The sequence below is a fragment of the Opisthocomus hoazin genome, chromosome 10 (assembly GCF_030867145.1).
Source record: "Opisthocomus hoazin isolate bOpiHoa1 chromosome 10, bOpiHoa1.hap1, whole genome shotgun sequence".
Classification (NCBI taxonomy): domain Eukaryota; kingdom Metazoa; phylum Chordata; class Aves; order Opisthocomiformes; family Opisthocomidae; genus Opisthocomus; species Opisthocomus hoazin.
Genome location: NC_134423.1, coordinates 17,673,003 through 17,686,598, shown reverse-complemented (window position 1 = coordinate 17,686,598; position 13,596 = coordinate 17,673,003). Strand labels below are relative to the sequence as shown.

Genomic DNA, 13,596 nt, shown 5'->3' with positions numbered 1-13,596 from the left:
AAGGACATAAATCAAGCTGAAGGCTGGATAATGAAATATTTACATAAGCTGCTCCAGGAGCTCTGCTCTGCAAGGTTTTGCAGTTTTAGTTTTCCCTTTTGTTGGCATGAGAAACCTATTCAAACTCAGTTCAGCTACAGGCTATAAACAGAATAAGCTTAATTATAATTTGTGCAGAGCACAATCAAATAAAGCTCCTCCTGAATATGTACGTGTAGTGTTTGCTCGTGACTACAAAGTGCTACAGCCTTGATACACTGGGTTATTCAAGTATTCTGCTACAGCCCAGACACTGTTCCTTACAGTACGATCATATTCTGAAAGTTACATATGGTTCACTGTTGCCAAACACAACTTGCTAAAACTGACAAAGAATAATTTTAGGGATGGAGCTGACACAAAATAATATTAATTGATTACTTCCTTTTTAATGCTTCCATATAACAACCATTCACAGCTAGTCTTGGCTGTAAGGTTTATCACATCCTCTGCGTGTAACCTTTTTCCCTCTGAAGAAGATTGCTAACTAAAAGCTAAAGGCATGAAGAAAAGTGGAGAAGCAGCTGTAACAAACTCTGCATTTAAGCAAGATGGAAAATAGAAGAAATCAGTACAAATTATCAAAGCACTGCAAGTCATTGTCATATAAAGCATAGAAGTAGAAGATCACCTACACCTAATTATAAATTGTTAATCATTTTAATTAAGTTTCCATTGTCTCCTCTTTAATGCTCTGATGTATAGTTCAACTTGTAAAATTTGTCTGAGACAACATAAATGGTATTATGTGATTTGTTACTTCTAAACAAAAGGACAATAACACAACGATTCCCTTAATTGTACAAAAAATTATTTTAAAGGTATACAGTAGCTGAAGCAGTTTTGCAAGTACATTTACAATATCCACATTATCGAATCAGCAGTGATACTGCTGGGGAAGGAATGGCTCATGTCAACAGGGATGTCACCATAATATTACACTTGTGGAAGACTAACACAGCTTTTTTTTTTTTTTTGCCTTTTTTTTTTTTTTTTATAAAGTTTGTTTCTGGTCTACAAGAAGTGAAACGCTAGCCACTGCTTCTGACTTCCTCTGTACCTCTTAAAGTTTACATATATCAGATAACCTGCAAACTGTTCCCTTACTCATGCCTACCCTCCCAATTCACAACTGTGATGTCAAAGTGCTTTAGCTGCAGATTTATTTCTGCCCTAAGCAAGGGACCGATGCACTGGAAAAACATTAAAAACAGAAATACGGACAACCTTCAACACTGCAACCATGGACCACATCTTCCTCCTGCTTCGCATAAATGAAATTTCACTATCTCCTGCAGAACCTATTCAATATGTTTCCAGTAAAGATCAGCAATGGTATGTGGGCCATCACCATTCCACATTTTTCAACTTAATTAAAAATAATCCAAAGCCAGTTGTCATATAAATGATGTTTTGATTTTTTTTTTTTTTTTTTTTTTTTTTTAAGTCAGCCTTTAACAAGCTGTTGATTATAGAAAGCAGGAAATCTGATAGGTGGCGGCTGAAGGCTAGTAGCTAGGCACGTAAGAAAAGAATGCATAGACCTTTTGCTGCTTCAGACTCTGGAGTCTCTGACCAAAGCACTGATTTGATTTCATGACTGCTCTGCACAGATAGCTGACATTACTAAATGCTACTCCAGTATCAACTTGTTAAATTTGAACCCAGACTCAGTATATCAATATACTAGGCCAGACTAACTGGAGTCAAGAGAAATATTTTGGGAGTTTATTTTTAAATGAGTCACAATACACCATGATAATTAACTGGACTGTATAATTAAATGATTGCCATAGAATCTATCATATTTTTCACAAAGACTGTAATAGCAAACACAGTAGTATTTAACTAGTTTATTCCAGTGAATTGCTGCACTGCTATAGAGTCAGCTATGGTTTTTGCTTGGTTTGGTGGGGGAAGCTTTTAAATTTTTTTAACATGTTTTACAGAATATGCTATAAAAACTGATTTTACATAAAGACTGAAAGGGCCATTTCAGGACTGAAAGGCTCCTGTGCCTGTTGTTGCATAAAGGAATCTGAAACAAGTATACTGTTATAAAACCTTTACTGTCCAGTTTTCTGATGTCAGAGATCTTTTTAATTTGTTTGTAGACATAGCACAAATCTAAACATTGGCAAATATATAAAAAAGTACAAGATAACTGCAATAATTTGGGATTCAGACTCTTTTTTCCTCTTATTTTTATTTTTTTGAACTTGTCTCTCATCTTCTAGTCAGAAGATGAAATCTTAAGAATTCAGGAAGCTTAAAACATGCTGCCACATTAATACAATAAAAATGCTCAACTACCACAGAAATATGCTATCAAGTGCTTTAAAAAGTTAAGTCTCCTTAGATTTTCGTGTCAATCCACTGTAAACACTGCCCCCGACAACTGAAACAAATTCCTGTCAGTCCAGTGTCCTACAAGGTTTTCTGGAAATGTTTGCCAACAATCTAATCCTTAACTTGGATTTTATCTAAACTGAATTTATTAAAATTCACTCAGTATTAAAACATAAAATAACTTGCATGTCAACGGCCATTAAACACCAAGGCTAGCAGTGCAAGTTGATGAGAAACGTACTTGAAGTGCATGACTCAACATGCTTTCCTTTTCACAATATACTTTTTAAAAATAATTAGATCCAGGCTACTTAAGATATGTCATAATCTGTTTGTGCTTACTGTGGAATTTACCATCAACTTTACAGCTTGATTTTGGGATGAGGAATCACCAAACAATATGCATAGTGATTACCTGTGATCCACTGAGTTTTATAATGAAGCTTAAACATAGATCACAGTTTTACAAGAAGGAAAATGCGTTTTTCTTCAAACTCTTTAACCAAAAAGAAATACAAAACTCCAAAGAAGTCAAAATGTGCAGAATCATCAAACACTACTCTAACAGCAACAACAGACTGAAAATTACAGGCTAATACCTCCAAGGTAATTATACTACTAATTTAGAAAGAGACTGTCATAGCTATAGATCTTTGGTATAAAGCCTTTTGCTTAAACAAGCATGTTGGTTAAACGGTAGCAGTGTCAATTCACAGAGAATGAGATCTTAAAACAATTTTGTTAAACATTAATTGCTGCACTTGTACTACCATTCACAATTAAAACAAATATATAATATTCAGATCATTCAAGTCTTCACAACATTGTTTAAACAACTCTTAAAATCCAAGTCATATGGCCTATGCCTTAGTAACAATATAAATTGCCTGAAGAGTTAATAAGAGCAAACACACTTCTGCAGTTTAGTTGGACATGAGTTTCATTACGCAAAAAAATGTATTTAATACAAGCCTTCTAGACCCAAGTACTATACTTTGAACAGCAACGTTGTTGGGAAAGGTATTAAGTTACAATGTACTGCTCAGGCTGAAGTAGTGGTTTGAAGAGGGGAAAAAAAAAAAAACCACGGAGAGGAAACTCTGAAAATTCCTGTGGTTCAGGGTGTATACAGAAACAAATGGTATTCACAGTTTCTCAGCTCAAATATGACTTATCTTTAATTCTACATACAGCAAACTGTTCTGTAAAATAAAGCCTATATGAAATAAAGCTAAAAGACTCTACAGTAATCCACTCCTTTTTATCTATTTTATATGCAGTTTTAGTAATTACTATTAATTTATTGAGAAGTTATGTATTTAAAACTACAAAACTTCATCTGAAGTTTAAATAATTCCCATGTCTAGATAACTAGACAAGAAAATCCCTTTGAGTTCATGTAAACAGTAAGTTATTTTTTATACTATATTAAATGCATGTATTTCATTGTAAGACCTTTTCACTTCTGCTACTGTATGTACCATATTCTAAGACACAAATCTAAAAACCAAATGTTACAGAAAATATAAAAATTAATTTCCTAATTGTGACAGGTTGACACCATTAGGAAATTCTGAAATTGTTGCATTTAGGTCTTGATTGTAAATTTTATTATTCTCCAGTTAAATTTCACCTGTAAAATACTCACAAATTCTTCTATAAACCAGAACACTCACCTTATGGGGCCTCCACAAAGAAGTGCTAGACATTTCCCTTTTAGAGGTTCCATATCTTTTCTTAACACCAGATGGTTTTCCTTCATTCCCAGGTTTGAACTGTATGTGCAACTGAGACATCCTTGCACTATGACACTTGTATTTAAGGCTGGATAAACAGCAAGAAACTTTTTGATGTGATCCTTCCAATGAAACTCTTCTTTGCAAAACATGGGTTTTGCTCATCTGTGCATTTGGTCTGTCTTGTTCATTTATATTAATGTGATATTCTGAATCTGTTTTTGAGGGTAAACATGCAGATGTGCTACGTGCCAGTTTTAAGTGAGGGTATTTTGCACTGGAGTTCAGATTTAACTTGGGACTGCAACAGCCATTAACCATTTCACTGCTTGATGCAAATGCTCTTTGGGTGAGATGAACTGAAACACATGAGAAGCCATCAGATACTTCTTCAGAAGTTGCCTGCTCGGAACCATTCAAAATTTGACTTTTGTCCTGTAATGATGTGTTCAAGTAAAGTGGTCGAACGTCTCTGACTTCGCCAGAAGAGCAACCTGTTCTAGACAGTCGAAGTCCATTGACTGCTGTTGAAAGGAATCCCTTGGAAACGGTTTGATCTTCCTTTTGTGCCAGCTCACTAGGAGAAATAATTAGTTTATGGGATGTTTGATAGGTGCCTCTATGTGGTAGTTGCCCTGAGCTTACTGGAGAAGCTGGGGGAGTACTGGAAGGACTCCTAGGGAAAATAACCAGTGATGAACAACGTCGCAGTGGAATTTTAGTTTTCTTCCTCAGTGACAAAGCATCTTGGTCAAGAGTACTATTACTTCTACACAGAGTTTCCTGAGATGAGCTGCTCCTACAGAGATTACATTTTTTTGCAGTGCTTCTACATGAAGAACTACTATAGAAAGTACCATCACTTGTCAAAAGAGTGCCACTACCACTGTCACTGATGACACTGTTACTATATGAACCCCCACCACTTGTAGTACTTGCACATGATCCGTAGTCACTGCCAGCACTGCTGAACGATCCACTGTCACTGGCTGCAATACTACCAAGACTGCCATTGCACAGAGCAGTATTGCTCAGAAGGCCATCATCAGATCGATGATCAACCACAATCCTTGCAGCACAATTTCCTTCGTTACCAGTATCAATGAATGAAGTGTCTTCACCAGCAGCTACAGCATCGCCAGACTGAAAACATCCACTATACTTTCTAGACTGTAGAGAAATGTGCAGTGAGGTGCTCTTTATTTGCAATGAAGAAATAGTTGCATTTTCCTCTTGATTAATTACTTGTTGCATTACAGGTGCATAAGCAACTTGTCTAGGAGTCAGTTTCATTTGTGTAACATTAGCTGCAGAATTCTGCAATTTTTTGAAGTACATAAAATTGTTACTATCCAAAACATCTTCAGAGGATTCCGATAAGGGATCTGTGTTGCTTCTTTGGGTAGCAAAATGCAATCTTAACCGTCGTGCCATTTGTTCTCATTTCCACGCATGTTAGCAAATGAAAACCACAAAGATCCTTCAGCAGAAAGGCTACAGGCAGCTGCACAGAACCTGGAGCTAGTACAGCACAACAGTAAAAGCCCATAAAAGTTGCAGTCTTTCTCCTAATTTCTACAAGATACTAGTGTTAAAAAAAAAAAACTGTACCTCTTGAAATAAGTCAGCCATTCGTTGAACTGCAGTTTCTGGACCGTCTCTGATTGCTTGCAGTCAGAAAGCATTCATTTACCAAGCACTTATGTTCCAACGACCTCAGCTGCAACACACTGACAAACACTACTGATCCTGTTCCAATTATACCTTCTGTAATTTGCATAAATGAATACAACAATAAACTTCCAGTACTTCCAAGTTTAAAACAGCAACTCCTACTGCAGCTGCACTAGCTGAGTCAATGTGTCCGTACTTTCCTCAGCAGCGTATGACTACTAATATTTTTACCCATAGGTTTAGAATTACAGGAAGTTGGTAGGAATGAAGTCCCATATAATTGAGTATCAAGTCTAGGATTGAATTTCCAAATAGTATCCATGCTAGCAAACTGCTGAGGTCTGAATTATGCACAAACCAGTGAAATAAGCCTCCTCTCCCTCAAAAAAAATAAACAAAAAATTTATCCACTATGCAAATAAAACTTGAAAAAAACCTGGCATTATCTTGCAATCTACACACTGTTAAGCAATCACACTTTCTAAAGATTTGCACGTAGTAGAAACCTCTCCTGCCAAATTAATAATTTTCAGTGAGGTGCAACTGAATTAGAACCACAACAAGTTATTCAGATTAATAATTTGGCATTTATTTTCAGCTGACCATGTTAGCCTTTTATTTTTTACCCTTTCCAAATTATAGCTGTTAAAGGTAGAAAGAAAAAAAACTATTTGAACAAACGGAACTACCTCATCTTGTTTGCTGGAAGCCCACAATAAACGGACATTCATTAGAGCTCAATAATATACAACCAGCTACACAAACTTTAAAACACTGAGCTAAGTATGCTCTGGGGTAAATACGATTACCAAGCACAATTACAGAGGAAAGCTATTCTGTATAATTATATACAAACTGTATCATACATTCAGAGCTAATTACTATTTTTTTCTATTTTTAGCTTTTAGATAAAATGATCAGCATATCAAGAAGTTAATATACTGTCAACTCTTACAAGAGTAATGGGACTGAGGATTCCTACAAAATGTTTCACTGGCTCATATCATCTGAAAAAGTCCTTTACTGGCACCTAGTGGGACTTTTGAAAATCGACAGTCTTCAATCTTGCTGTCAAGTGGGGATTTTGTTGTGTTTTTTTTTAAAAAAAACCCAAACATTTGGCTATGAATGTACTTTTGAACACAGAAACCATATATGATGCAGTACTAAATGCTACCACACTAACACGAAATTACTTAGTGCTGCTGAAAAAGTGCAAACAGAAGAAAACACTAGGCCATTTATACTTTTATAGGTCACACTACTACATTTTTTTCTGCTTCATATTTATTTAACCTTTACTGTATTTTAAGCTAGAAGGCAGTAAAATTAACATTTATACCTCCTTCCCAAGAAAGAGCCAAGAATCAAATTCACAGTACCCTGTTTGCAAGCAACAAATTTGTTTTCTAATTATACTCTAGGGCTTCCTTAACTTCCGTTACCTGAATTCCATGATTAGAATGCAGCAATAAATGAATACTAGCTTATTCATAAAAAGCCAACAAATACAATAGTTCATTTATTTCACTATGCTTTCCCAACTGGACTTCTTCTCATGTTGTATGTTGAAGGAGAACTGGAATCATCAGGAGCAAAAGAGGAAAAGAAAATACCATAAAAGATTCTTTCGGTCACAGTTTCAAAAAGGTATATTTGAACTTCAAGTAATACATTAAAAAAAAAACCCCAAAAACAGAGAGTGAGCAAAAAGTTATCTAGGCCCTTCACTGGTCCGTCTCTTAAGTGATCTCACTGCCCTTCTTGACAGGTTTTTCTTATGTATTTTTAAAAACAACCATAATTGAGGACTCCACAATCTGCTCAAGCACTTTATTCTACTAATGGTTTGAAACAAGTCAGCTGAACAAACTGAATTTAGTGTTCCCTTACCAAATCCAAGAGAGACTATCTCTGAAAAGTTTTAAAGCTATTACAGAAAGATTTTAAAACCCCAACTGTTGCTGATATAACCAACGCAGCAGGACTTTGAATTTAAGCCTAATATTGAAGACAAGTTTTGAGCCTAGTTTTCAAGAAAGCACCATTTCTTAAAAACAAAACGAAGATATTTCAGGCTTCAGTTTATTGCCAAAAGTTACACGGAATAGCAGTACTTGGGACAAATTTTTATAAAGAGGAAGTTATCCGTGGGGAGCACTGTCTCACAAATGTAAGAGAATTCCAGTTTTATCGGCTCGCTCACATTTAGATTTTAAACGGTCATCCAACAGGAAGAAGAAAGAAGGGCTGATTAACACCGAAGCCCGCTAAAATAATGGAAGATGAAACACCTTCTGGTCATAGTTGCATATCCTAGTGAAAGACTGCAAGGCATCTATGATTTCTGACATGTGAAGATAATTAATAGAAGTGGGGGAGCTTGTCAATGCTAAACAACAAACAAAGCTAAGGCAACAGCTGGACTTACTTAAAACAGCTCAAGACATCTGGGATAGAAACCTAGCCTTTCTGAGAACAAGCTAAGAACAAACAGGGAGACAGCCTTTCCCATTCACCAAATGAGGAGAGGGAAAAGATGAAAACATTGTGGTTATTGTAGAACTATACAGTGACTGACGAGGGCGTGATGCGTTGATTTCTAAATATAATCATACACAAGAAACAAAGCACCATTTCCAAGTTGATGCCAATAAAATGTTTTATTGGTTCCTCTTCCATAAGCAACCAGGTCAAACAACTTATCTACTCTAGATTAGAGAAAGCATGCTAAGGAATTCTCTTGGTGCAAATCACAGAGAAAGCATTGGCCTTCTCCCCCAAAATCCAGAATCTGACTTTCTAATCATGCCTCCTGGCTTCCAGCGGGTGGCAGTAACGGCTCAATGACTAAGGGACAAAGTACTCTGACCTCATGAAGAATACACTGTAGCCCATAACATCCTGTGGAGGTGAACATCAGAGCACCCTGAGAAATCATATTTAACCTGCCACGCAAACCACAAATGCTGGTGATTCCCTTTTGAAGTTTTTTAATAAAAGAGACACCATATTTTAAATATCTGGGACAGGCGATACCACCAGTCAAGAAGTAAATGGTTTGGGGACTGTGTGATGCCTATAACCAAGAAACCAACATCTTCTTTATTAAATCTCATTATTCTAGATCATTTGTACTTTTATTTATATACATTTTCACCCTTCGCAACTTTAGCAGAGCAGCATCTCCATAAAAGATACAGTGGATTACTGAATAGATGCAGAAAGCATTAGGAAAAAAACTGTCAGTTTTTCATAACCAACACACTATTCAAGCCCAAAGAGACCCTTTATAACAGCTATCAGAATGAAACTGTGTTTGGAGTACAAACTAAAAAGTACTTAATCCCTCCTATTAGTTTCAAACTACTGCAGAAGGAAAAGGTATATGTTCCCCTGATAAGGAATGTCTGTGAAGTGGCCCTAGGATGCAAATGGTGTGACTGTACTGCTACCAGCCTTAGCCGTTTACAATAAAACATACACACAGGAAGATAAGTAAGTAGACATCTCCACACATAAAATGAAAACATGCTCAGAGGAGGAGTTTTGATTTCACCGAGAAAATAAATGCACAAGCTATCCCTATCTTACTTATGATCTGCCATTCAGATAGTGACACCTATCTACAAGATCACAATCTTAACAAATGGACAATCACCATCCATTTTTTAAGGTTTTCAAAGAAAACACACACATTTTCTTCCATGCTACTCCTCACACTGTGTACAGAGATACCTACATTGTCAACACTACTTTGTCTGTGGGAAAAACAAACATTCAATGCCGAGCTTTCAATATCACCGAAGAATTTGGCCATATCCTTTGAAAATCACCACAAAAGAATGACGCTTTTGAGTTAAAGCACATCAGAAGTTAAGAATAACCACATAACTGCTTCAAAGCATCACAAAGTGTGGTGACGTCAGATAAGCAAATGAATTAGGTCTGACTTTAGCTTTAGGTTTCACTATGGAAGTTAAGGTTGTTCGGTGTGCGTTTTTTATCCATGTTGAATCCAGATGAAATTACTTTCATTCAAGTCTTTAATACATTGCACTATTAACACAAAAGGACCTACCAAACGGTTTTCATCAAATACTTCAAAAAGGAGTCTGTGTTTCTGAGGATTAACCTAGGGAAGAGAAATAAGTTAATAGTTAAAATTTATGCCAAATTCCAGCATTTGTCTTCAGCAAAATCTCCATGTTTATGCAGGAGGAAAGAAATACAGAAGTCCCAAACTAAACAGTAGATCTACACCTTGCTGCCATTTCACTATGCAGCACGTCTGTTGGAACCAATGAGCCAAGACTGGTGCTATCCCAAACTGTTTTTAAATCCATGTTCATGTTTTTAAATGTTCACGGAATAAAGAAGATAACATCAAGACTGAAAATTTAACTCTGGCACAAATAAAAATGTTAACAAATGTATTTCTAAGGAAAGTAGTTTGTGAGACTTTTTGAACATTAATTATAGATGTATTTCTGATTTTAAGCTGAGGTAGTAAGGCAACATTTTTCCTAATGTGTTAATGTAATATCCAACATAGGTAATAAGGCTGTAAAAAACACTTACTCTAAATAAGAATTCTTCGTTCCACTTTGGGTTTAAGGACTAGGGAAGGGAGGAAAAAAAAAAAAGAAGTCAGACAGCATTGGTTTCAGTGACAATTCTGTATCGGTGTCTTTTTTGATGTTTTACATCTGTTTTATCCCATGTAACAATGCACTTAAGAAGAAAGTACAAAGCTTTAACCTTGCTATTGCATGTATAAATCACATGAGTCTTACACTGTTTAATATAGTGCAGAATGGAGAACATTTATGCAAGTACTCTCAGATTTTGGCTAATGCCATGGATGCAGAGAAGGGTCCATTATACAGTCCAAATCAATTAATTTATGGTATGTCTTCAGTAATCACTGCTTTCTCCTCAGTTCACTATGCACATTGCTTACGTTAATCCTGAAATTATGAACTCTTAGCAAATGCCAAATCTATCAACAACATAATCTAGACAGACCAGGCATAGGTGGGCCAAACACAATGTAACCTGCTCAGCTAAAGACATATTTCAATTGCGGCTATTTTTAAAAATATTAGAGATACTTTGAAATCTCATCATAGCTAAATTAACAACAATCAACATGAAGGGAAAATGCATGAGTGATCTCATAACATAAATCATAGCCACTATCTGAGAATAACAATTTGGAAGAGTATTTTCCCCTCTCACATATACAATTTTTCATTTTTAGTTGATCTAACATAAGTTACCAGTATTAACACTGACTTTTCTTGCAGGTATTCTAGAGAAATGAATGGTATGATGATTCATGTGAACTGTGCAATTTGATGTTGAAACACAACAAATTGCATTTGTGTTTCAAACATAAAGACAAAAGTGGTACAGCAAGAAAGAAAGATTCTTATATCATTAAAGATCTCAGAAAATCAGAACAATCCTGTATTTCCATGTAATACGTAGTTTTGAATCAGTACTCACCTTATATTCCTTTGTGTTTCTCTACCTTTCACTAAAATTATTGAAGGGACAATACCAAAATAACGCCATGAACAGAAAAACAGAGTAGGTCATGGAACATTCCTTTCCCCATGTCTGTTCACTCAAATGACTTATTAATTCTCATATTTCCTGTACTATTAACTTTTCCTCTAGAGTCTGATCAAAAAAACAAACAAAACCACCACACCCACAAAGATAAGATGGCTAACCTTTCTAATAGTTTTTGTCTGAACACTGGTAAGGACTCCATTCACTGGATCATAAGCTGTCACTTTCACATACGGGTCACTGGGAGGAGGAAAGAAAAAGATAAGCATGCTATTATATATTCTTTTTTGTCAGCATTATTAGAAGTTGAGTTTTAAAACGCTAAAGTTAACAGAAGCTATGAAACCAGGAGTTACAATTACTTTACGAACACCATACACATTTGTACTTACAATAAATCTGTAAATAGTTTAAGAGATAAAACTAATCTAAACATTGTTACTGATCATGACCATACTAGCTATGCCATTTTATATTCTACTATATATTGTAGTATATCACTACAATTTTATTCTCTTTCACAGTTGTAATTTCACCAGAACAGATATAATAAATCCTCATGCATTTCAACAAGACACATGTAAAAATCAGATATGACTGAAAAAGCCTGAAGTATTAAGTCTCTTGTTTTATCAATTTAAAACACCTGAAATTTGAGGTACTTCCTTGAACATGCAATACGTTCTATCAGTTTCACAGAGTTTGAGTTTAACCTGAATTTTTCTGTTAATGAAGATGTCCTAATATGGTTGCCTAAAATGGCCTACTGCCTCAGACATTTTTTTTCCTTCCTGTGGTACAATAAACAGATTATACGAATATCTACTTTCCACGAACAGAGTCAAGGCATTCAATTGATCAAATGGACTAGTAACAAAAGGTGAACAAGACTGTCTGCTACATGGCAAAAGAGCACACAGTTTTCACATATTTAAGTTATAATGAGAAAAGCTGCCCTGTTTTTGTTTAAAGTAAAATTGCACCTGAAAAAAAAACAAAAATTGAAGAGAGACTGTCGAGCTTTAGGGGAAGTATGAATATCACAAGAGAAATTTTTCTAATCCTTAACTGATGTCACACGTACCAATTTTGCTAAATGCTAAAATAACAGCATTCCTGTACATATGCCAAAACAGCTGACAGCAGAACTAGTACTAAAGTCATCAGTACTTTTCTAGACTCTGTGTACATGGGCCAGAAGAAAAAGTAGCTTTAGTACAAGCTGCATGCTGCCACTTGCCAATTCTACAAGATCCTACAAAGCATTTAAATTATAAAGTCTGATCTTTCCTGTGGCAAGTGTTAAGCCACTTCGATTGTCTCTTCCTTTATGTAGATTGTTAATTTCTAAATTTGTACATACCCAGAGCGTGCAGTCACTGGCATGCGTTTACCACATTACAGAATTCGTGGATGCTATTCCTTTGCATATAATTTGACTTGAAACAGCCTTGTTGCTACCAGTGTTTAGTGCTGTGTTCATTCCAAGTCTTTAAAGCACAGATGAGACAATCTGGATCATAACTGAACTACTGTCATTTTAGCTGCAGTCTACCTGAAGTAAAATATATACATGTATCTATACTCCATGGCAGAACTATTTCACCATGCAGAGAATTACACCTTCCCACACACTGTTTTGCCAATGCATAAGATCTGTCCAAGTGACTCTTGGGCAAGAAAACAGGTATCTTCATGTTTATATAGTTTCCAATCATTTTATGATGTTACGAGTTAAAACAGTTCTGATTTTCTTGGAAAGAGGCACAGCAGGATTTTTTAAGATCTAAACAGCTATGGAAAGAAAAGAAAGAAGTATCTGTCCCCTAATACATTAATGACATATATTCTTACCTGGCTCCTAAGATATCCTTCTTGGCCAGACCAATTCCAGCTATAACCTTCACCCTGACAATTCGTGTGTTCTCCTAAAACACAAAATAACATACCAAGATGTATTCAGATTTACTTTTCAGATCTACTTCTAATTTGTAAAGCTAGAAACATCTATTGGCATAATCTTGAATTCACACTGAAAACTACAGACTAGGTAATGCAGCTACTTTGTCTGACCAAAACAGCTCTAAGTTCTACTTTTCCCCCTTTTAAAGTCTTATCACCATTGTATCCACATACGATGGTAGACACAGAATCACAAAAAATGCATAAGTCAATACAGTAGGGTTTGGGTTTTTTAGAATTCATCTTATTTTGTTTC

General features: G+C 35.6%; 1 protein-coding gene across 2 annotated transcripts in view; it reads right to left on the bottom strand.

Moving 5' to 3' along the window:
• NEDD4 (NEDD4 E3 ubiquitin protein ligase) overlaps positions 1-13,596 on the bottom strand; it is a 62,783-nt gene that overhangs the window by 35,420 nt on the left and 13,767 nt on the right. The window contains exons 2-5 of one of the 2 annotated variants that reach the window (XM_075431567.1): positions 13,233-13,306; positions 11,540-11,618; positions 10,380-10,418; positions 9,880-9,933 (exon numbers count right to left, since the gene is read on the bottom strand). In XM_075431567.1, coding sequence (XP_075287682.1) covers positions 9,880-9,933; positions 10,380-10,418; positions 11,540-11,618; positions 13,233-13,306 — 246 coding nt within the window. Of the gene's footprint in view, positions 1-4,064; positions 5,912-9,879; positions 9,934-10,379; positions 10,419-11,539; positions 11,619-13,232; positions 13,307-13,596 lie in introns of those variants that run through there. The other variant, XM_075431566.1, reaches the window with a different exon arrangement.